Source organism: Ambystoma mexicanum, chromosome 8 (assembly GCF_040938575.1).
Source record: "Ambystoma mexicanum isolate Mex_15411 chromosome 8, UKY_AmexF1_1, whole genome shotgun sequence".
Classification (NCBI taxonomy): Eukaryota; Metazoa; Chordata; class Amphibia; order Caudata; family Ambystomatidae; genus Ambystoma; species Ambystoma mexicanum.
The window spans coordinates 1,703,797,346-1,703,820,789 of NC_090929.1; the positions used below are offsets into that span (position 1 = coordinate 1,703,797,346).

The 23,444-nt window shown below is 47.6% G+C and overlaps 1 protein-coding gene across 1 annotated transcript in view; it reads left to right on the top strand.

Annotated features, from left to right (window-relative positions):
- BUB3 (BUB3 mitotic checkpoint protein) overlaps positions 1-23,444 on the top strand; it is a 142,235-nt gene that overhangs the window by 36,834 nt on the left and 81,957 nt on the right. The window contains exons 2-3 of the mRNA XM_069612026.1: positions 16,995-17,189; positions 17,853-17,922. Of these exons, the coding sequence (XP_069468127.1) occupies positions 16,995-17,189; positions 17,853-17,922 (265 nt within the window). The remainder of the gene's footprint in view (positions 1-16,994; positions 17,190-17,852; positions 17,923-23,444) is intronic.

Here is a 23,444-nt window from a genome sequence, read left to right on the forward strand (position 1 = left end):
ACACACAAAATACATCCAAACACAAACATTCATACACATCCGACACCCCCACCCCGCATCTCAACTTACACCCAAAATACATTCAAACACAAACATTCATACACAAAACGGAGCGGAGTGGACAGAGTGTTTCCTGTGTGGAGCAGTCTGTTATTCATTGCTATACTGGAGAGGAGGAGCCAGCTGTTATAATCCCCCAGCAAAGCGGAGCGGAGTGGACAGAGTGTTTCCTGTGTGGAGCAGTCTGTTATTCATTGCTATACTGGAGAGGAGGAGCCAGCTGTTATAATCCCCCAGCAAAGCGGAGCGGAGTGGACAGAGTGTTTCCTGTGTTCCCTGGTGTTCCGTGGAGGTCCGGAGAGGCTTGGAAACTCGCCAGTAGAAGGAAGAAGGAACGGGTAAGAGTAGCTGCGCGTGCGTGCCCTCCTCATAGTCCCCCTCTTTCTTTCCAACCGCTCTGCCCTGCTCTCTCTACGAGCGAGCCCCGAGCAAGCCCCGATAAGAAAAAAAAAGACACGAAGCGTGCGAAGTGTGCCCCTCGTGCTGCAGGAGCGATTTAGAAGTCGCAAGGATGAGAACGGGGGACACGGCCCCCCCCGAACACGCGAGCACACGCAAAAAGAGAGAGAGTAACGTTAAGTGCCCCGATGAAGGGCGTTCACACCACCCTAACAGCGATGCATGGGAAGCCAGCAACCGACGGGAGAGAAGAAAGAGGAGTGGGTGCAGACGTTTCTCATGTAATGAGCTCATCCTCAACACACTACTGTGCTGTCGCGTTGAGACCAAGAAATGAGAGGAAAGATGACTTATCACTAACCCGAGAGGGTAATGTCTCCAACTTAGCCATTGAGGAGTTGAGCACTTCAAGTGATTGTGATTGTGACAGTGAGGAGATAAGTGAGACAGAGTACCAAGATGGTGAGGACGATTCCATGGAGGGGGACACTGGTTGCCCAGAGGAGTGGTCACATCAGAATGAGGGGCGAGAGAGGGATATAAAAGAACAGATTCCTCCCCCCCCCCCCCCCCCCACGCGCTAACGCAAATTGAAGAAACTACTGACACGATGAGAGCTGAAATAGTCGTGTCGCAAACACAATTGGAAGAGGAGAGAATGACGGGGGTCGAGGCGAGCCTGAAGATCTGTACTGCTATGATACACTCCGACTCTGCCACGACAACATCTAATGATGGAATTCCACGCACCAGGTCCATGAGGGAAAAATGTACAACAAGGACAGAGAGAGAAAATTCCATGAAGGCAACCTCGAACCCTACATACATGGTCGCTCAAACGAGTAGTAGCGCCCAGTCCGATAAAGTTAAGGGGAGTGTGGATCTAACGAAACGCGATGCACAAGCCAATAAGCAGAAGAAAGAAATGAATGAAACAACTTGTGTGCCAGCAGAAGAGACAGCAACAGAGATGCTTGATCTAACAAACGTGACAACTCCAGGGAGTGTGAGAGGACAAAGTGTGTCCCCATTAGATTGCTCGGATGGTCCCCACGAGTCCCCGTTGAAACCAAAGCTACTGGCATGGACAAGAGTGGCCACAATGCACAACAAGGATCGCAAGGATCACAAAGTCTTAAATTTACACACTCAAGAGGAAAAAGATCATGCGTTAAGAAACAACAAAAAAAGAACATCGGAGTCAAGCGTGGAAACGAGTATCGCTATGACAGAAGAAAACCCCTTAGAGACGCGGGCCCGCGACGTGAGATGGAAAGAAAGATTTACAAAGGATAGAGCTGCCGAGACACCAAGTAGAAGGGATTCAGTAGAGCTCGCTGACCAGGTTCTGAGAGGCCTTGTAGAAATGAATTCCAATTTAGCGAAACGACGAAGGAATTCAGAAACACTCATGTGGAAGGACAACTCCACAAGTAGAGTGGCAAAGAACGAAGGAAAAGAGCCTACACGATGTGATGGCATTAGAAGCGAATACTCCTTCCTTCGAATCTAGAAACGAAGAGATTGCAGTATCTCAAAAAAGAAGCAAACTAAGCTCTGATCTAGAACTTGAAGGCGGACATAAAAGATTTAAAAGTAATACGAGACGGAGTTTGACACCTACACCAAAGAGTAAGGGAGCAAACTCAGAGTCAGGCCTCATTTGAGCCTGAAGATGAAGTAGAGTCTCTCCATTCAAAAAAGGAGACAACAGTTTGAGGCAACTCCGAGGGCTCCGCAAATCTCTGACGAAGTCACAACACTTGTCGAGACGACAATTGGAAGGCTGAGCCCTGTCTTAATGTCCGCCACGACGATAGCGGTGGCTCCGCTGCTGAAACTTTACGAAAATCTAAATGAGAGCCTTCGCGACCAAGCAACATTGGTCGCCCTGCTGAATTCGAAAATTATAAAGCTCGAAATAGACTTGTTGGACATGACGACACAAGTCGTGGAAACTAGAAGAGGCAATGACATATCTTTAACAGTGCTAAAAGAGTCCTTGAAAGCAACAATAGAAGACAAAAGACTCTTGGCAGAAGTGACGAAACAAGCCCTGACTCTACTACAAAAAGATTGTGAACATAGAGCAGATGCAAATGAGAACCGATACCCAGCAAAAATCCAAATGAATCCAGAGATAACACATGCCACGATCACAATTGACAGCGATGTTGTATCTCTGACAAACGAGGAAACATTAAAACTAAAATCTGCGCCCATAAGAACAAGGAAGAACAAAAGTAGTTGTTCCGTGACAGACTTGGAAATGTCAACTGCGCAGAGAAATCAAAAAATACAAAGGACTCCTTGGAAGGAGTAAGTGAAAGAAGCAACATAGAGAAAAACAATAAGAAAGAGGATCCCTCCAAAGAGGGTAAAGATGGGGGCAAAGACATGAATGAAAACTCACTCAAAACTCCAACAAAAAAAGAGGCCCCAAGAAACGGACCTAATTGAGATTATACAAACTGAAAATGAGGAAGAAGGGTGCCAGAGTGAAGTCGCAGATGACACAAGGACGAATTCGAAAGGAAAAGAAGCGAGACAGACGGCGCTAAATAAAAAAGTCAATGACACAGCTGAAAAGAAGAACGATGTGGAATGGTTTGACATTTTTGAGCCTAGAAATGCAAAAAAGAGCTCCAGTTCAAGCCTAAACAGTAAGTCTGTCTCAAAGCAGAGCAAACAGAAAATGAAATCTAAAAATCAGCAAGTGCAGAAGGTCAAAAATCCACGAAGCGCTGCAAACATCTTCCGAAACATCAAAGCGCTAACTATTACAGTAAACACAGAGCCTACGGGCACGATTAACAAAAAAAGCAGCCCAGACTCCAGTGAGGCCAGAATAACAACGGCCACAGAAGAACTACCTAAAGATATGTCCAGACAGACAGAGAAAACCAAAGAGGAAAGAAAAACAAAAACACCAGTGACGATAGAGGAGGAAGTCGAAAACGACGAAAATCTACTAGATATGTCAACCTACAGTTTACAGACTGAAGGAGAAGATGATGAAGATCACGCCATTGAGACAACTGACGAGTGCGAATCGAAAATCCAGCAAGACAAAAGGAGAGGAGTACCAATCTTGACATGCAAGATTCCTACAGAACCTGAAAAAGAGGGAGCGACAAGGCAAGTAGGAAAAAGAGTCATCCAATGGCCGGCGACCCCAATGAAAGCAGACGCAACGTTAAAAATCAAAGAGCCCACAGACGGAAACTGCAAAAACTTCTGTATGTTAGAGGAGAAACGTTTAAGGAGCACACAACAACAAAAAAAAATTAACGTGACATGTAGACCATGTGGGGTATCACCTAATTCAACATTCAAAGACACGAAGCGCCAAACAAAGAGTGGGACACAATCAAATATAGTACCTTCTCCGAAAAATCAAAAAAAAGCAGACAAAGCAATCGAGCATAGCTGGAAATCGAAGAAAGATGAGAACTCCACACAATATAGAATACTAGTGGAAAAAATTGACCCCAAACAGAGTGACTCCACTTTAAATAGATACTCGATACTGCAGATATTTCAAAAGATCCCGGTGTTAAGAACTTTAAAGAGTCCACAAATTGACAGGGTGGAAATTATAGCAGACTCAAACCAGAAATTTGTATTGCTTCATATTGCAGAGAGAAAAGTTGTCGAACGGATAATGATGGGTGAGAGACAATTGTTGAACGCAGGTTATCAAGTGTACGAGGTAGACAATGCACTGGGAGGAAATGACCGTGAAAATTACAACGAAAAAGGTGCCCAGCTGATAACCGAAAAAGAAACACAAATGAAAAGCCAACAGGAGAAAAGATTAATAAATGAAGCACAGGAAAACAAAGACGAGGAAGGTGGCGGTACACAACTCTCGCTGGAGGAGATAAAGCAGAGAAAAATCAGTATAACAGTGGAGAACATCCAGGATCCAAAAAGGACACAGTGCAAAAAGATACTGAATACTGAGGAAGCGTCCCAATCATGGAGATGGATAGCAAAATCCTTAAATGGGTCACCCATGAGCTAATGCCAAAAGGGAAAATTGGTAATAACCTCCTGGAATACGAGGGGGTTTAACCACCTACTGAACTCAACACCAGAGGACTTGAGGAAAGCCGACATTGTCTGTATGCAAGAAACATGGCTATCATGTATACCGTACATAGAAGGATATGAAATAGCTTTTAATCCGGCAATCTGTAATGGAAAAGGTCGCCCAATGTCTAACTCTAATTAAAAGGAAAAGGGGTCTGAGAATTAAGGAAACGTGGAATCTATCGTCCCATTTACAAAAAACCAGCATTGAATCAGTGTGTCCGACAAAAACTAACAATCAGACTATCTACGTTTTAAACGTGTATTGGAATACAACAGCGAATTCGCATCTACAATTTGAGGATGACATCCTAGATGCAATCGACAGCACACTAGAAGGCGACCCAAAAGCACTACTAATATTATGTGGTGATCTTAATATGAAGCTGATTGAGATCTTGCGAGCTAAGGTACTAGTGAATCACAGAGAAAAAACAAACTGTGAACGCTGGCTTAACGAAATGTCCTTAAGAAATCTAGTAATGCTGAACGGAGCAATAAATGGTGACATTCCAGCTAAACCAACCTGGACACGGGGAACACAAAAGTCAATAATAGACTACATTTTTGTCTCTGACAATATATTCCAGGAAATCGACTCCTTCCAAGTGGTCATGACTAACTATAGCGACCACAACATAGTGGCAGCCGAATGGAACAAGAACATCTTAGAGGAACGTAAGCAATGGAGACAAGATCCATCTGTAGTGCCTGGCCGAAACAGATTGCTCCTGAAACAACGCGACATTGTGGCAATCACCGAATTACTAGGAAAATCTCAAGAACAGAATTGTCCGACGGCTATAGAATACCAACAATTCCTTGAAATTTATAAAGTCAAAAAGGGAACGTCGTCGTTGAGACCGGAACACAGAAACTATCAGTTTGACCCGGAAGTTGCACGAAGAAAAAGAGAATCAAGGAAACTAATACGGAAAATCAGGGCCTTTCAGGCAACAGACACAGTAACACAGATAAAAAAGATAAAAAACCGGTACAACAACTGGTATAAACAACGCAGAGCAATAGTAGAACAAAGAGGTGCAGAGTCAATGTTGAAGGCGCTAAATCGTAAGAATACCAGAGGATTTTGGGACATCATCAATGATACACAGAATTCCTATAAGGCGCTGCTATCAAGCATGGTGCAAGAAAAAGAGTGGGTAAGGCATTACACAAGGTTATTTCAAAGGATAAAATCATTCCAGTCACTAAAGGAAGACACGAGACAGCCGTGGGAAATTGAGATGGAAAGAGATGAAATTAGAGCGACCATCAAAAGATGTAACGCTTCCCGTGCGGCGGGACCTGATGGCCTGTCAAATGCAGACCTAAAAGAAAACGTTGAAGAATGGTCAAACTTTTGCTACACACTATTCAAAGCAATAAAAAAGGAAGGGAAAATCCCTGGGACATGGAAAGCCGGGATTATAGTTCCAATTTACAAGAAGGGCGTTCGTACTGAACCCGCGAACTATCGCCCAATAGCCCTACTTGATGTAGTGGGAAAAGTGTTCGCATCGATGTTACAAGTCCAGCTGACCAAGTGGATCCAGCAAAACAAAGTATATGACGAACGCCAATCGGGCTTTGTCAAAGGTATAGGCTGTAGCATAAATCTGCTGATACTGAACCTGTTAAAAATTGATTCCATCAGATCAGGAAGAAAATTATACCTCGCCTTTATCGACATGGCAAATGCATTTGACAGTGTGGATAGAGAAATATTATGGGAGAAACTTGATGTAATGCGAGCCTCATCCATGCCATCAAAGAGCTATACTCCCGACACCTATATACAGGTGAGATTAGATCGTGAAGGAAACCTCACCAACCCCATACCAACTGAGAGGGGCGTGAAACAAGGGTGCCCGTTAGGAGCGACCCTGTTCAACTTCTACATATCAGAAGTTGGATCAGTATTCTCCTCTGTGGTTGCATTCCCGCCACTAATAAATGGAGTCCCAATAAACCACATCATGTATGCGGATGACATGGTAATCATAGACCAGACTCCCATAGGGCTCCAACGAAAACTTACAGCTCTAAGAACCTTTGTTGAAGCTTTAGGTCTCGAGATCAATGTGGCTAAATCGGAGATCCTAGTACTAGAAAACCAAAGGGGAAGATGTCCAAATAAAAAAAAATCAACATGGTACATAGGAACAAATAAATTAAACAAAGTACCGCACACAAAATACTTGGGGACAATAATCAACTCGAGTATAAATGATACCCCAATGACAAAAAAACTCAAATAGCTGTAAATTATTAACAGCACAAGGCGCCATTTTACAGCAAAAATATGGCAAATTTTCTTATGAAGCGGTAAGAAGTAAAGTATGCCCAATTCTCTCTTACGGTGCCGAGAATATGTTTGGGTGCGACTACAAAATATGGGCCCGTTGCGAAAGCATCTTCTGGAAAAGGATTCTGCAGATCCCACTAAGTACACCCACAGCATGTGTACTATTTGAGATGGGTCTTCCCACTCTGAACGCGAGGATCACCTGGAACAAACTAGCGCTATTTAGGAAAACCCATGAAGCAGCAAACTTACCCCCCGTCAAATTCTTGACTGATGATAAAAGACAAAGAAAATCAGCATTATGGGAGTGGAAACAACAATGCAAAGAAATCTTAGCGCAGTTGGGTTCAGATGAAGACACCTTATGGCAGAATCCAGAGCTAGTAAAACGAAAACTACTAGACTGGGACTGGATAGAAACCAACGAAAAAAGATCTTCGCATAAATGCATGCGGAACACTCCTCCTGAAGCAAAAAGACGTAACACACTAGCGAAATACCTAACGTTATCACCATGTAAACGACTACGAAGACTATACCTGAAATTTCGCTTAAACATCTATGAAACGAAAGAGATTTTAATCCATCGAAGGAAGATCGCGGCAAGAAACTCGAAATGCAGGTTATGCGCAGAGGAAGATGAAAATCTAAAACACCTGGTCCTGCAATGTCCTGAACTCAAGGTTCAACGAGAAAAATGCTTAAAGAGAGATGTCGAGTCTTGTCATATAGTCTGGAAGAATGGTGGACGCACCTCCACATCGGCGAAAGTAAATCCCTACTGATCGCAATGACGCGATTCCTCGACCAAATGCAAATTCGGTTAGAGGAGACTTCTCCATACGATGAGGATAAGACAATCACAAACGAATGATCAGGCGAACAGTGGAGACAAGGATCAAGAATGTCATCAATTTCATTCACACAGTTGCGAAAATAGAAGGCACGAAGAGCATAGAACTAAAAGAGAACTAGAAAAATCGCCTGAGCAGAGTTACACTAAAGTTTAGGCGCGACAAGCCAAGGGAAACAGTCTTCCAGTCGTAATGTTCTCTGCGGCTTTTAGATGCAATTGGTACATTTTAAAAAAAGTGTTTTATTCTTGTGTAAAAAGTAAGTGTTTAAAAAAAAGTTTTCAAAAAGTTTGTAAAAACTGAATGAAAAATAAAAAAAAAAACCATAAAGCAAAACAAACCCGACACACAAACACAAACAGACCACTTACCGGAGACGTGCTGGAAGGCAGGCAGGTAAGCTGGAAGTTGCTGGAATCGCACTACGGCTGGCATGGTCCAAGGCTGAAATGCCTTCCGGCATCAAGCCTTATGGACCACGCCAGCCGTAGTGCTGGCCCTCCATTGGTGCAGCACACACGCATTACATGGCTCGTAGGAGCGACGTGATGCGTGTGTGTGCTGAGCCAATGAGGGCCAGTGTTTTCACCGGCCCGGAAGTCAACAAAGACTTTCCTAATGGCCGCCCTCCATTAGGAAAGTCTTTGTGCCTCGCGGGCCAGTCAAAAGGGCATGGCGGGCCGCAACTGGCCCGCGGGCCGTACGTTGTGCACCCATGCCCTAAGGCCACCCTTGTCTAGTCCTCTTTCCAGCAGGAAAGCCTGTGAGAAACAGCAGTTAACCTGCAGCGATGCAGTTACCGCGCTATAGAGAAGCTTCACTCAACCATACGTTCTTTCCGAACCCCATAACTAACATGACCAACCCCTAGGAACTGCCAGGAGACTGCGTCAAATGCCTTTTCAAAGTTGATCGAACAGATTGCAGTCGTGTGTTCAATCGCATTAGCTCGATTGATTGCAACATGTTGTGAGGAGTCGGAAATGGGAAGCGGCCAAGTTCATAATATGCCATTTTATGCCTCCCTATCACTACCCTAAAGATTATTTCCATGCCTATCCAAATAAACTAAAGGCTGCACTTTAACAAAAGGAATCTATCCCTCACACATACAACAAACATATAAAGGGAATATATGGAAATTAAAATATAACAAACCGTTATGTCCAAAATAAAACATATCACTTTTTCTCTTTGTAACCTGGGTGAGATCCCCTTCCCCTGAGGTTTTCAATCAACAGTTCAAAATCTAATGATCAATTTCTTCTTTCTCCAAAAGTCTCTCACTTGGACTTCGACCACCAGTTCAAAATGGATGACTAAGTCTTCATCTCTCCACTTGGAGCAAATAGTTCAACACAACTTCTGGGATCAGCGCGCTATGCACAATAGATCTTTATCAACTTCAATATTTTGTCAGGATGATTCCACAGTAGAGCATTTTAGTGGTCTTGCCACTTCTTCACAACCTTTAACCACAGAACAGTACTTCAAGCACTTCTTCCTGGTCCAAAAACCTGCCAGGACTACCAATACAAAGTCCCTTCCCTGGTATACTCTCCTGCCAGGACTAAAAGCTCCCAACACTTAATACAAGTACTTCTGTGGTAAAGTTTACTTCAAACAACTATGAAGAAAGGAGACACATTGGTGCTGTTACACGCTTGTGATTGCCACCTGCACCACAGTTTATGCTCCTCTCCTCCTGAATACTTTCTATCAGGAGGACTTCTCTCATGCCATTCTTATTTTCCCACTCTTGCATCAACCAAAGGCTGATAATGGCTTTCCGTCACACTTGCTTCTCTTTGGTTAAGACGATGCTTGTTTGGGTCTTTTCCAACTATTGTGTCTTTCTCTCTTTGGCAATATGGGTTATACTTGGCTTGCTTCTGAATTGCCTTCTTTTGACTCTTGCAGTGAAGGTTCTTGTCTACTTGCTTTAATATTGCTTTCTTGGCTTTGGCAATATTGGTTCTTGTCAACTTCTTTTAATATTGCTCTTTTGGTTTTGACAATTACTTCGATCTTATGTATAATTATAACCTTGTCTGTTCCAAAAATTCTTTATTCTGCCTCTTTAGCTTCTTTACATCGGTTCTGTATTCATTGTTATCATTAATGGCCAGCAGGCGATTATGGAGTGTTCCAGGGTTACAGAATAGTAGTGAACTCGCTGGTTGCTTCATACGCGTCTGCTTGCTCCGCTGCCCCAATGCCTTCTGCTACCTCAGGTTTGTTCTGTAAACGTCTTTCTTTCAGTTGCTGCGACGGCTGGTTGGGAGAGGAGCGTTCCTCGCTCCAGAGACACTCCGGTGCTTGCCGACGACCGGAGCACCAGTTACAATGGGGAAAGCTTTTCAAAATAATGCTTCCCGCCGCGCAACCTCTGCACTCAATGCAACACTTCCAGACATGCAACCTCTGCATGCATGGCCACCAACGTTGGAGACTCCCTCGGGCTGCCATCCTCTCTGGATACAGCAGCGGCTCCGCTTCTCAGCTTGTCTTCTTCCTCTGCTGCCACTGCAACATTGAGCCTCTGCAGACACTCCATCTACTTCTCCTGATGGCCTGCACCTGAGGGGGCCTTTTATATTTAACAGTCCCGATCTGGTGTGGGTCGTTAGAACCATTAGACTGCGCCTTGCAGTCTAGTGCCTCTGCATCCATCTTCCTTGTCCTGGTACTCTGGGCACCTGAAGTACACAATGTTCATTACCCTTTCCTTTTCATAGTTTACATTTTACAGTAGGCCATTAAGATTGTATGGTCTTTAGGAAAGTTAGTGAAGGGATATTCCCATTCATCCTGACCTGATTTCTTCCCTTCCATGTGATCCTCCCGGAGAACACCGCCCCCAGGGTCGGGATCAGGGAGTGTCTACCTTTCCCAGGGCAGGTTTTCTGGGGGAATCCTCTGATTGATAACCATGTACCCAGCGAATATTCATACGAGGATAGCACCCCAGCATGAAGCCACACTGGTATGCATGCACCAGTGTGGACATTATCCCGAGCAGGCGGTTCGCTCGCACCTTCGTGAGAATCTTGGCTTCATTGTTAATGAGCGAGATAAGCTTATAAGACTCCATGTGCAGGGCAATGGGGGGAGGGGATTGTCCTGGGGAAGATGCTATTATTTCCCTCTGCAGGTCCGGGGGCTGTGACCCCTCGGTCTTACTATGGAGAAACATCTGCATCGGCTCTTCTACCCTCTCTGTGCCTTTTGTAACTCGTATCACATTAAGAACGATTCTTTGGAGAAAAAATATATATGTATGTGGTTGAGGCTCACATAGTTGGGAGAATAGCAGGAAGGGGAACCAACAGCGAAGTGCAACTATCTTGCCCTGTGAGAACACCCTGTCCCTACAATGGGTTGCCTATCCATAGGCAGCGTGCGGTGCAGCGCCTATCGAATGGGCATGGTATGGGAGAAAAGCTGTCCCTCCACTAACCAAATGTATGGGTGCCCCAACCTGCATTGGTACTTATTTAGAGAGAATGGATCACTGGAGCGAAAAAGCGAGCAACTATAATGCAAAAAAACGCACAACTCCTATGTCTCCTAGTGTGACAGAACTGGATATTAGATCAGTCAATCACAGCTCAAAAAGCTTGCATGAGTGTATTTTATAAACCCATAGGCTATTTTTATTAAATCTCATGTGGGGTGGTGAGTTTTGTGAACATCTAAAAGAGCGGGCATCAAGTTTAATATTTTGATGCCTACTTAATGCAGGGTACTTCGACCTGGAACCATTTAGGCCCTGTGTTTTCCCTGATTGTAAGTTTGACATTGCTGCATCGATATCTGTCGTGTCACTGTCCAAACTCGCTTTCTGTTGAGCGGTTTGTTTTTTGAGGCCATAGGAATGTACCACTTTGTGTGCCCTTTCTGCGGGTTATGTACCCTGCGCGTGGAATAAGCGCTCATACAATCCACCCCCTGTAAGTGGGTCTCTTGAATAAAGAACTGGTTTGATTTGGTTTATCAGAGCACAATGCTACTTTGAGCTTGTCAGAGGCCGGTGGAAGCAAGATCCGCACGCATAGCAACACAGGTTCGAATCCCGGGCTCACACTTAGAAACTGGTCTCTGGCATTAAGCGCTTTATAAACAATTTGTGTTATCTGCCATGGATATCCAGGGGGTGGGGGAGGTCTGGGAGGGGGGGGGGTCACGGCTTTGACTCCTCCATACTCGGTGGTGTTTACATTTATTCTTGCCGTTGGTGCCAGAGTATAACCAACCAAACAGTAAAACCCCACAAAACCCTTTCCTCCCTCCCAAACCCGGATTATCTGTCGCCCCTCTGTCCTTGGCTTACCCCAACAGAACACTTCTCCTCTGAACCAGAGATTTCGCCCCCCCCGATCCTCTGCACCGAGAGGGTCGTTGTGCACCTTATGGCCAACATCTTTCTCATTCATACTGGACAAGGCACAAATCCCATGAATTCCCCCCCACACCCAGCATATTGTTCCTCGGGCCATCTGCATCTGTAGTGCTCCCTCGTCCCAGTGTTTGGTATGTGGGTGTCAATTTAGTTCAAGCTTCCTGTGGCTTCCCGAATAAGTGTGTGTAAGTGTGTGTGTGTGTATATCTCGTGTAAAACACAGTATTCCCCCCAAACCCCCCACCGCGCCGTGCCTCTGGACCACAACCAAGGATTGCTCTGGTATAGTCCATAAATATGTTCGCGTTGATGGTGAAGGGGCAAGGGGCATTTTCTTTTTTGTGTGCTTCAAGGATGGCATTGCTGGGTTGCAGAAATTAAGCTTGGCTACAACTGCGCAGGGGGGCTGCGGGGCTTCTGTCCCTTCTCCAGAGTAAGAGTTTGACAGTTCCCTCGGGCAACCACCTCCGCAAACCATTTTTTCGAGGTGGAAGTTCCACTGATGGACCTTCTGTCTGCTCCGGCAGGCAAACTATATGCTGGTTTTCCTCCTGGCTCTGCCCTCTCAAGATCCTTTGTACGGCCCTGTAACTTTGACTTTGGTGCTTCATGGAGTGCAGTGTGTCTTCTACATCAGAGTTCCGCTGATAAACTGCGCTCCTCCTCGCTGTCAGTTTATGCACATCCTGGTGCAGCAGTGTGACCTCTGTACCCACGGAGTACTTCTTGGATTCGAGCGCTGTCCTAGAATTCGTGTACGTCTGCACGACCTCGGTCAGTGTCAGCTCAGCAGCGTCCGGCTCTGGTATCTCCACTGGCCCCTTGAGCGGCCTGCTTGGTTGTCAGCGACTGGGCAGTGGCATATTGGTCTTTTTCGCTTGTGTGCAACCTTTTCTCATCTTATCCTTAGCCAGCCTCTGGTCTCTACAAAGCAACTGCTGTTTGGAGAACCATAGCAGCTGTCTTATCACCAGTACATGCCTATATTTAGTTTGCCCGAGCTGGCTCCCCAGCACAGGCCATGGTCCCGGTGTCCCCACACTCCAGTGCAAGAGGTTATCTGGTCTTGTACTGCACACTGCCACTTGCCTGGTCTCTTGGCTCCCTGACCATCTGGATTTGGAAGGAGGGTTGTGGGTTACAGGGTTGTTGGTGGGATTGAGCGGGAACAGAGCAAGAGCTTTGATGTGCTGTTGGCAGCTTCACTTCAAGAACCCGGTCGCTTTGTGGCTCTGGTTCTCGCTGTGTGAAGCAAGTATCTAGGAATTGGCAGGCTAGATCTTTTAAGCAGATGCACGTGTTGAAGGTTATGATATGGCATTTATAACGCGCCTATACACAAGTGTTTCAAGGTTCGAAGAGGCAAGGGAGGGGGAGCTGAGGGAAGACGGACAACAATCTTACTAGGCCAGGTGACATTGAGATTGTGCAAGTGTTCAGGGGAAGGGGAAAAGTGCGCGGGGAATGACGGGGGAGTAATGAGGGGGCAGGCAGTGCAGTACATGGGATTGACAGTAAAAAGAAATATTACAATAAATAAAAGCAGTAAGTAAAAAGTGTAGCCTACTGGTGGCAAGTGCAAGGGTAAGTGCAGACATCATGTGTCAAGTGCTGGTAGTGGGACTGTAGGGATACAGATAACAGTCCCCAAGTGCAGGGGTTGCCAGGGAGGCCGTGCAGGTGTGCAACTGGCGGGGGAAGGGGACCTGGGCCCAAGGTCAGAGGGTGACCAGTGCAGTATTAGTTCTAGCCAGGAATTCAGTAGGTGAGGGGAAAGCAGAAGCAAAGGTTTTGAGGTGCTTCCGGAACTGAAGATGGTTCTCCTCAAGTTTCATGGAGGCTGTTCCAGGGGGAAGCCCCAGCCGAAGAAAGATCTACCACCAACTCATTGCTTGGAGAAGCGACTGACCCTGAGGGAGCTGGAGATGGATGAGCGAAGAGCTCAAGCAGGAAGATGAGTTGAAGCTATTGAGGCCCCTGAAGGCCTTGTGGATAATGCAAAGGGTTTTGAACTTAATCCTCGCAACCACTGGGCGCCAGTGCAGAGATTTTGTCCTGGAGAGATACGGTCCCTGGGCTTGAGGCCAAGGATAAGTCTCGGAGTCCTGTTCTGGATGAGTTGCAGTGGGCGGATCATAGAAGTGGGCAGATTTAGAAAGAGACCGGTGATGTAGTCCAGCCTAGAGAGAACCAGAGCTCTGGAGACAGTGAGCTTCTGGGGGAAGGAGATGAAAGGAAGACTGCCTCTTGAGTAGATGCAGCTGGTAGTGTGATTTCTTAGACGTCGAGATGTGAGGACAGAAGGAGTGTGTGGAGTTAGGATGACACTGAGGTTTTTAGCCTCACATGTGGGTGCAGGAAGAGGGCCAAACGAGGCTGGCCAGAGAACGATAGGAAAGGAGGGAGCAGGTGTGCCGATTAGGAGGATCTCAGTCTTACTGGCTTAAGGCAGAGATCATTGGCGGCACACCACTCCTGGATAGCAGACAGAGATGAGAGAAGTGGCAGAAGGGATCCTGAAAATTTTCAGTGTCATCCGCATAGCACTGAAAGTTGGGACAGAGAGCGGCAATGCGGTGGGCAAGAAGTGCCAGATATTGGTTGAAAAGCCAGAGAGAGGGGTTAGACCCCTGGGGAACACCCGAGGTAGAGATGGAGAACGACCCAAGTTGGACCTGGGAAGGTCCATCAGAGAGGAGCAAAGCCAGGGCCTGATCGGTGAGACCCAGGTTATCACGGAGACGGTTGAACAGGATGGCATGGTGACCGTGTCAAGTCAGAAGAGAGCTCAAGATGAGTACACCGGGGTGTTGGAATCAAGGTTGGAGAGCAGGTCTTCACAGATGTTCAGGAGAGCAATTTCCGTGCTTCTGGCAGCACTGAAGCCAGACTGATTGTCATTGAGACAACCAGTAGATTCGGTGTGAAGATTAAGTCGGGAGATGGCCTTCTTTTCCAGGAGTTTGCGCAGGAAAGGAGTGATGGAGATTGGGTGATAGTTAGCCCGACAGGATGGGTCGGCGAAGGATTTCTTAAGAAGATGGTGCACAAGGGAGTGCTTCGGGGGGGAGGGAAGACCCCACTGGCGAAGGAGTGGTTGCAGAAGTCTGCCAGAGCGGGTGAAAAGGTGTCAATGTGGTCCTTGATGGTTTTGGAGGAACAGGGATGCACCTGTTTTGACGAGACTTTCATAGATCAGATTTTTCTAGAAACCTTGTCTGGGGAGAAAAGGAAGAGCTGGAGGGAGGAGAGGTGGTCGAAGAAGTGCCAGAGGAAGAGCAGGGAGTGGAGGGGGCAGCGGGAGAGGAAGAGAGGCCAGGGCCATGCGTAGGGCCTGGGAGGGGTCAGGAGAGGTAGAGACTGCAGCAGGGTTGGCCTTGCAGATTTTAGAATTCGGCCAAATTGTTAGATGCCACAGAGATGCAGACTTGAATGTGGGCTCTGTTTTTATTGCGGACAGAGAGCCGGTATTGCCTTTGGAGCAGGCGGCAGGCCACTTTGTCAGAGGATGTACTGGAAGCACACATTTTCTCTCAACCACCCTGCACTTGCGTACCTGGAGTTGCACTTGGCTTTGTGCTTCAAGTGGATCCTCATGACGGGGGCAAGAACATCAAGAGTATCGGATATAGCAGAGTGGAGAATGGAGAGGGCTGTGTCAGGGTGGGAGTCAGCCAAAGGGGAGAGTGTGAGAACGTGGCAGCGAAAGCCTCAACTGACGCTTCGTGGGTCACATAACCGAGAAGGTAGGTGGCAGTGTAGGAGTTGGCTTGGCCTGAGGGGGTGGAGAGAGTGAGCTGGGAGGAAAGGAGAACGTGATCACTCCAGGAGAGAGGAGTAGTGAGAGGGATAGAAAGGGGAAGCTCTGTAGAGATCAGAACATCCAGATTGTGCCCTGCAGAGTGAGTTGAGGAGAGGAGAGGAGAGGAATATATATATATATATTGGGGCCAGGAGGAAGAGGAGAGGTCCGCCCACTCAGAGGGAGATCTGACCAGGTGGCTGCTGGATGGTAGCCACAGTAAGGGAATGGCCAGGAGAGGGAGCCTGCTGACAAGGCATTTCAAAGAAGAGTAGGCCTGAGTGGGAATGAGAGGCAGGAATCCACTCGGGGAAGATCAGGGCTACACCCCCCCTCTGGAATGATTGGACCTGGGCGCGGAGAGGATATTGTAGCCTTCAGGGAGCGTGTCAAAGCTTGTGACAGAGCTGGCCATGAACCATGTCTCGGTGAGACCGAGGACATCATGGTCAAGTTCTTCACGGAGGTGGCAGATGTCAGGAATGTTTGACAGCTGAGCGAGCATTAAGAGTGGCTATATGGAGAAGGTTGCCGTCCTTGAAGGTCTTCCGAGGAGAGGTACAAATTGGAGGTACGCCCTGTAGACATGTAGAAGAAGCCTGGAGGGGTGGGAGGGGCAGAAGAAAAAGAAGGCATGGTCGTCAAGGAGGGGACAGCAAAGGAAGGAAGGAATCCTCGCCACCTCAATGCTATACACTCGCAACACATGTTTTTACTGGCCAAGAGCCAAATATTACTAGCCAATGTCCGGTGAAACGTTTGCATCCTGCCGGTAGTTTAGGCAAAGTCTCAGTGCTTGCTACTTGCCATGGTAGTTTCTCTGAGTTCGAGAGTGCCCCTTTGCTCTTGGGATCCACACACTATTGCTGGTGCCTTGAAAAGAGTTGGGTCACCCTTGGTTTGCCATTGTCTTCACTCTATTGAAATGTCTTATATCCATCTTATATCTGAGTGGCAGTCGTCACAGACCCCATAGCACATTTTTTTTCCTCAAAGCAATTCTGATGGGAATGGTTTATTACGTCACATCCAGTTCAAATGTGTTAATCTTTCAAAACCTTTTTTCCTTTTCAGATGACGGGGTCGAGTGAATTTAAACTGAACCAATCTCCTGAAGATGGGGTCTCTGCTGTCAAGTTCAGCCCAAGTTCGCCTCAATTTTTGCTGGCTTCCTCCTGGGACACTTCAGTGCGACTCTATGATGTGTCCACCAACACCATGCGGTTAAAGTACCAGCACGCGGGGCCAGTGCTGGACTGCGCATTTTATGTAAGCCTTTAAGGATCTAGGGGTTAAGGATCATATATGGGAGGAGTTTAAGGCATTGCTGCAGGCCGTTTTGTATGGAAGTGTTAAAACCACTGTCTGCTACATATATAGGTAGCTCCTGGCCGTTCCTCCTTGGCCAGTGACTGCATTTTCTCAGTGGGACGTATTTCTTTTGTAGGCGGAAAATGGGCGTCGGGGGGGGGGGGGCGAGTGGGGGAGTGGTGGGATTGCAGTTGTCACTGCATTTTATTAATGCCCATTATGAATAGTTCCAAGACTGTTGAGGCTGTTCTGTTCCAGGGTCTGTCAGTTCTTGCCAGTTTTTTGTGGGTTATGACCTATACGTACCTCACAGCCCTGTAAATGCTTCTAATCCTTGACCTGCAGTAGCCTTCGACCATCTTGCATTCTTCAGTGCTAGGGCCTGCATAAAGCTCTGGCAGTGCAGCTCAATTCTGCCATTTCTTTCTACCTTGCTTTATAGCTTCCTCTTTAAGTGGTCCATGTCAGCCACAAGGCCGTACTGCAGTGGTTTGCTAGAGGACAACTAAGGAACTTTTAGGCACTGAAGCTTCCTTTTAGAGTTGGAACGTTGCCCAGACTGGACTCCTTTTTGATGTGCTGCTTGCAGTGGATTAATGCGTTGCCTCTCTTGTGTTGTAGGATCCGAGCCACGCATGGAGCGGGGGTCTAGATATGCAGCTGAAGATGCATGATCTCAACTCTGATGGAGGTAAGTTTCGAGTTGGCCATTTGGTCCTCCTTATGACGTTTGTTTACTGAAGTGTCTTGCAATGGATTTGCAGAGTTATTGTAATGGTGCGGTTTTGCAGGATTTTTGAATTGGTGTATCATTTTAGAAGACCCCCTTTGGGCCGTGTTTGCATGTGGTTTAAGGTGAATAATAGGATTTTTTCATTACAACAAAAAACCTTGACTTTTTTTCTATTTATTGTGCTTTTATAAGGCGCTTGTACAGCACAACATTGTTTCAAAGCACCCACAGGGCAAAGGGAGGGAACATGGGATAAAGGCAATAGAATACAATAAAGAACAGGATAGAGTTGGTCCTACTAGGCCTTGTGAGCATTCGTATTGTGCAAGTGGGAGAGGGGGGCAGTGGGGATAAGTGCTAAGGAGATTCCCAGGGGTGGAGGGGTGAGTGCCAGGGTGTAGGTTGCAAGGTTTCGGTTAAGTGCTAGGCAGAGGTTGCATAGAGAATGGTTGGTCATCTCCTTATATAAAGTGCGGTCCTGTGCGAGACACGGGCCAGTGGTTGCCCAAGGGCAAGTGCTGGGAGCAGGAGGGGCTGCAGGCCAGTGGGAGGACAGCAATGACCCAGGAGGACACAAGGGCCAAGGCCACCAATCTCTGCGACTGAGGGGTTTAGCAGGGGAGGGGGAGGGGAAGGAGAAGGTGAAGAGGAAAGTCTTGCGGTGCTTCTGGTATTTTAGGCGTTCCGGGGCAGGGATTGGGGTAGTGGGGGGTTCCAGAGGACGGAGCCAGCGGAGGAAAGATCAGCCACCAGCTCGCTGCTTGGAAAAGCGCATCACACACAAGAGTTGGAGCCAGAATAAGAGGGAGAGTATTTGGTGAGAGCAGATTGTAGATCATGTGGTCCCTGGCCTCAGACAGCCTTATGGATGATGCAAGGGGATTTGAATTAGATCTTTGCAGCAATATGGAGCCAGTGGAGGGATTTTAGGGCTGGAGAGATATGAAGTCCCTGGGCTTGAGGCCAAGGATATGTCTTGCAGCCCTATTCTCGATAAGATGGAGGGGGCACAAAGGGGAAGATGGCAGATTAAGGAAGAGGCTATTGCAATAGTACAGCCTAGAGAGTACCAGGGCTTGAGCTTCTGGGGAAAGCTGAGGAAGGGAAGGATGCATCTGAGGAGGTGGAAATGGGCCCTCTTGGCAAGGTCCAGGATGTGAGGGAGGAAAGGAGGAGTCGTCAAAAGATGACTCTTGAGGTTTCTGGCTTCAGTAGAAAGAGGTGGGGGGAGCCCAAAGAGGGTCGGAGAGGGAGGCTGTCTTGCTGGCATTGAGGCAGTGGTTGTTAGAAGCACACCATAACTGGATAGCAGAGAGGCTGTCGGGAATGATAGAGGAGGTGGCAAGAGGGTCAGCGGGAAGTTTGGAAGTGAGGGGAGAAAGAAGAGATCAGGTGAGCAAGTGGGGCGAGATGGACTTTAGAGCCATGGTGAGAGGTTGGAACCCTGGGGGACGCCACAGGTAGAGATTGAGGTGGAAGAGGAGAAAGATCCCAGTATCACTTGGGAAGGACAGTCGGTGAGGAAGGATGACGGCCAGTCCAGTGCCCGCTGAGATACCAGGGGCATCAGTCTTTTTGAGAATGGAATGGTTGACCGTATCAAATGCACAGGGACTAAAATGAGAACAGCAGATTTGAAATCCAGAGATGCAAGCAGTCCTTCACAGGTGTTAGTTTCCGTGCCTCTGGATGATCTGAATCCAGATTGATGGTCATGTAGGCAACCAATGTTAGTGTGCGGTACAAGTAACCTTTAACAAGATCACCACCGGAGTGGTCCCATGGCGCTCTGGCAGATCTGAAAAAGGTGTGAAACGGGCGCGAGTGGTTTGTAGGGTGCAGTGGGAATAGTAAAGTGAGATATGATGATCTGTTGGCAGCTTCAGTTTACACCGTTCGCTGAGCTTAGGTGCGATTTCCGAGTCTGGGAGATTACCATGTGCTGTTGTGCATGGGTGTTTGTATGTTGCAGTGTGAACTACATGCGGTTTGCTGTGCAGAGATGTCATAGTCTGAATTTTTGTAGAAGAGTTTGTGGAAAATGGTTTTAGTATTGGTTTAGCAGAGAATATTTTTTGTCTATTTTAATTTTTTTACCTGCTTTCTGTGGTCGGCATCTATGACCATCTATGCTTTGATTATTGTTTAGCATCCTAGACGGCACATACGTTGCTGTGTGGTAATTATCTTCTGTAGAAGTCTAGTGGTATGTGGACATGAGTTGTGGATGTGTCTTTACCTGCAAAACCCCCCATCCCCCTCACCCCCTCTAGGTTTAGAAATGGTTAGGTAGGTTATGGGTCTCCCCCTTCACTTCTAATATGGCGGTCCCTGCCTACTGTGGTATTCCTCTGTAATCTTGGTGGTGTGTGTGCATGAGAGGTCCAAAATGTACGCCCATCAGTTGGGGATGGTTAGGCAATGGATTGTGGGTCCCTCCCTGGGCTTCCTGTTTCTGCCCGAATTTATGATTCCTACTCGTTCCCTTCTGATTTTGGGGTGAAGAGCCAGGTATCAAATAGTTTTTTTGAATTCCAGAAAACTAACCAGCTCGGTATTCTGGGTCAGTTGTGGGAGGACCAATTTCTCCTGGAGTTTCCCCAAGGAAGAGGAGGATAGAGATGGGGCGATAGTTAACCCGACATGAGGAGTCTGCAGAAGGCTTATTTAGGAGGGGGCGCACACGAGTGTTTCATGGAGGAAGGGAAGTAGCAAGAGAGCGATTGCAGAAGTCAGTAAGTGCAGGGGCGAGATAGTCGATATTGTCCTTAATAGTTCTGGGAGAACAGGCGGGACCTGTTTGGAGGAGACCTCATACAGCGGACCACCCTGGAGTCCTCGTCTGATGTGATAGGGGAGGAGGAGGAGAGGGAGGATGGGGGGTGGGCAGGGGTCGGATCGGAAGGGGAGAGAGAGATAGGAGGGGGAAGGGCAGTGGGGTGGGGGCTGTGGAGTGCTCCGGATGTCCTGAGTTTTGTCAGTGTAGTGGGTGGCCAGTGCAGTGCAGATGGCCTGAGAGGGAAGAGGTGTGGTGGAGACTGCTGAGGGATTGCTAGTTAGTTCACCCGTGTTGTTGGATGCACCAGAGACATGAGCCTGAATGTGAGCCGCCTTGGAGCGAATGGAGACTAACGATATTGCCTTTTGAGAAGGTGACACACCAGTTTGTCGGAGGATAAGCTTGAGGTCTTCCACTTCGCTCCGCAGCGTTGCACTTGTGCTTCAGCGCTTCGTATCAGGTGTTAACACTTGGTGGCATGTTTCTAATGGATCCTCCTAACTGGGGCAAGGATACCGAGAGTGTTGGTGATGGCGAGGTGGAGGTTGCTCTGCAGTGGGAGGGGAAGGGGGGGGATGAAGGCAGCAGCTGACAACTCGTTTCTCGGGTGAATATCTGAGAACGAGGTTGGCAGAGCTGGGGGATGCAAGGTCAGGGGACTGGGAGGGCCCAGGTGAGAGGATGTGAAGGGGTGGTCTTGGCGGGGGAAAGTAGATCAGTGTGGATGAAGGCATTGAGTGTCCAGCCGAGTGAGTAGGACTAGAGGGGAGAATGGAGAGGGAGCGTGAGGTGCAAAGGTCGCTGAAGAGAGTGGTGGCCATGATTGAGGAGTCGAGGTGGATGCTGAAATCACCAAAAAGGAGTTTAGACGAAAATGACAGGCGGGGGGAGAAATCCGCCCATTCTGAGAGGAACAGTGTAATGGAGCCATGTGGTCGATAGATGGTGGCAATGGCCATGGATGAGGTAAGGGAGATGACCAACTTCGAGACCGGGATCTTGAAAGAGTAGTATGGCTGAGTGGGTATGAGGGAAGAGGGGGCCCACTTGGGGTAGATTAGGGGCAACCCCCCGCCGACCTCCCCCCCCCCCCCCCCCCACCATCTCGTTTGGGGGGTGGCTTAGAGATGATCTTGTAGCCGTCGGGGAGAAGGGAGTCAAAAGCAGTGACTGGGCTGGCCTTGAAACATGTCTCGTGAGGGCCTTCAAGGAGGAGGCAGATGTCAGCAGAGTATTTGATTGTGGAGCAGGCATTTAGCATGACCAGATGAATTGGGTCTCTGCCTTTTTAAAGGTTTTCTGGTGGTCGGTACAGGGGCATGGTACCCCACTCAGAGGGGGAGGAAGGACAGAGAGAGTAGCAGGGTCATGAAGGAAGTTTATAAAGAGATGGCAAGCGTCATAGGTGGAGGTTTGGTTGAGGACCCTGTGCCATTACATTAATGATACATCTGGATGTTAAGCCCGCCAAGAGTACTTCCCATCTAGTGCCACTATTAATGGGAGAAAATGCTATGGGAGAGAGTAGCGATAAGGTGAGGACAGAAAAGAGGATATCGGTGACAAAAAATGTCTGGAAGTTGCACTGACTTTGGTGTCGGCGATGGGCAAACCAGGGTTGGTGGTCAATTATTTTTTTAGACTTTTTCCTTCCAGACTTTGTGAGAGAAGGTGATAGTATTAGCAGTTAGAATGGATAGGGGAGATGGTGAGTGCAATAGAGGAGGCAGAGAGAGACCAGTTGAAGGATAGAGCAAGGGGCTGTACTGCACGGGCAGATACTCCACCGGCGTCCTAGTAGCCAGGGGAGAGCAGACAGAAGCAATGGGAGCACCCGAGCACAGAAGGGTGGACTTTGAGAAATAACACGCCTAGATTCAAAAGGCAGGCAAAGCAATGCAAAAAATGGGGGTGTGGAGATGGAAAAGCACCCCTAGATTTGAGATATTCACAAAGGCACCCAATTTTAATGATCATTTATACCGTACACTATCCCTACCGGATTGCTCCCATGGCGCTCTGACTGATCGAAAAGAATGAGTGTGGGGTGGGTTAGTATGGCATAGCAGGAAGAGGAAGAGCGAGAGTTGTGATGTCCTGTTGACCGCGTCAGTCCGATTTGCACCATTTGCAGAACTTGGCTGCTCGGTAGATTCCCATTTGCTGTTGTACGGGACTGTGTAGTTTGTTTTGTTGTTGTGAAGTGCATGCGGCTTGCTGTGCAGAGAAGGGGTTGCGTTGAAGAGGTGTATGTGGAACTTGAGGTTTTAGGGTTGTGTTAGTGGGCTTTTCTTACCTCGTTGGATTGGACTTCTGTGCTCAGCGTCTCTGCCTGTGCTGTGCGTGTGTAGAGGTTCATTAGCCGGGTTCTGTGCGTGGTGGTGGCTTTCCTCTGTTTAGCAGTGGTGAATGCCTGGGTGGATGGTTGAAGGGTTTGCTCTTCAAGGGTGTGCCTACCCATGCCTCTCTCCGGCCCTTGGTGCGGGGTCCTCACACCCCAAGGAAGGTGCTTTAGGGCCTCCAGGGGTTCCAGTTAATTTGATAGTGTGCAATGCAAATGTGGAGCTCAAAACACACCTAGATTTGAGATATTCACAAAGGCGCATGCAGATACAACAAGCCAGTGCGCACAACCTGAAATATTATCCAATCTACACATAAAACACACAGACGCACTCCTACATACCACAACCCAGGCATT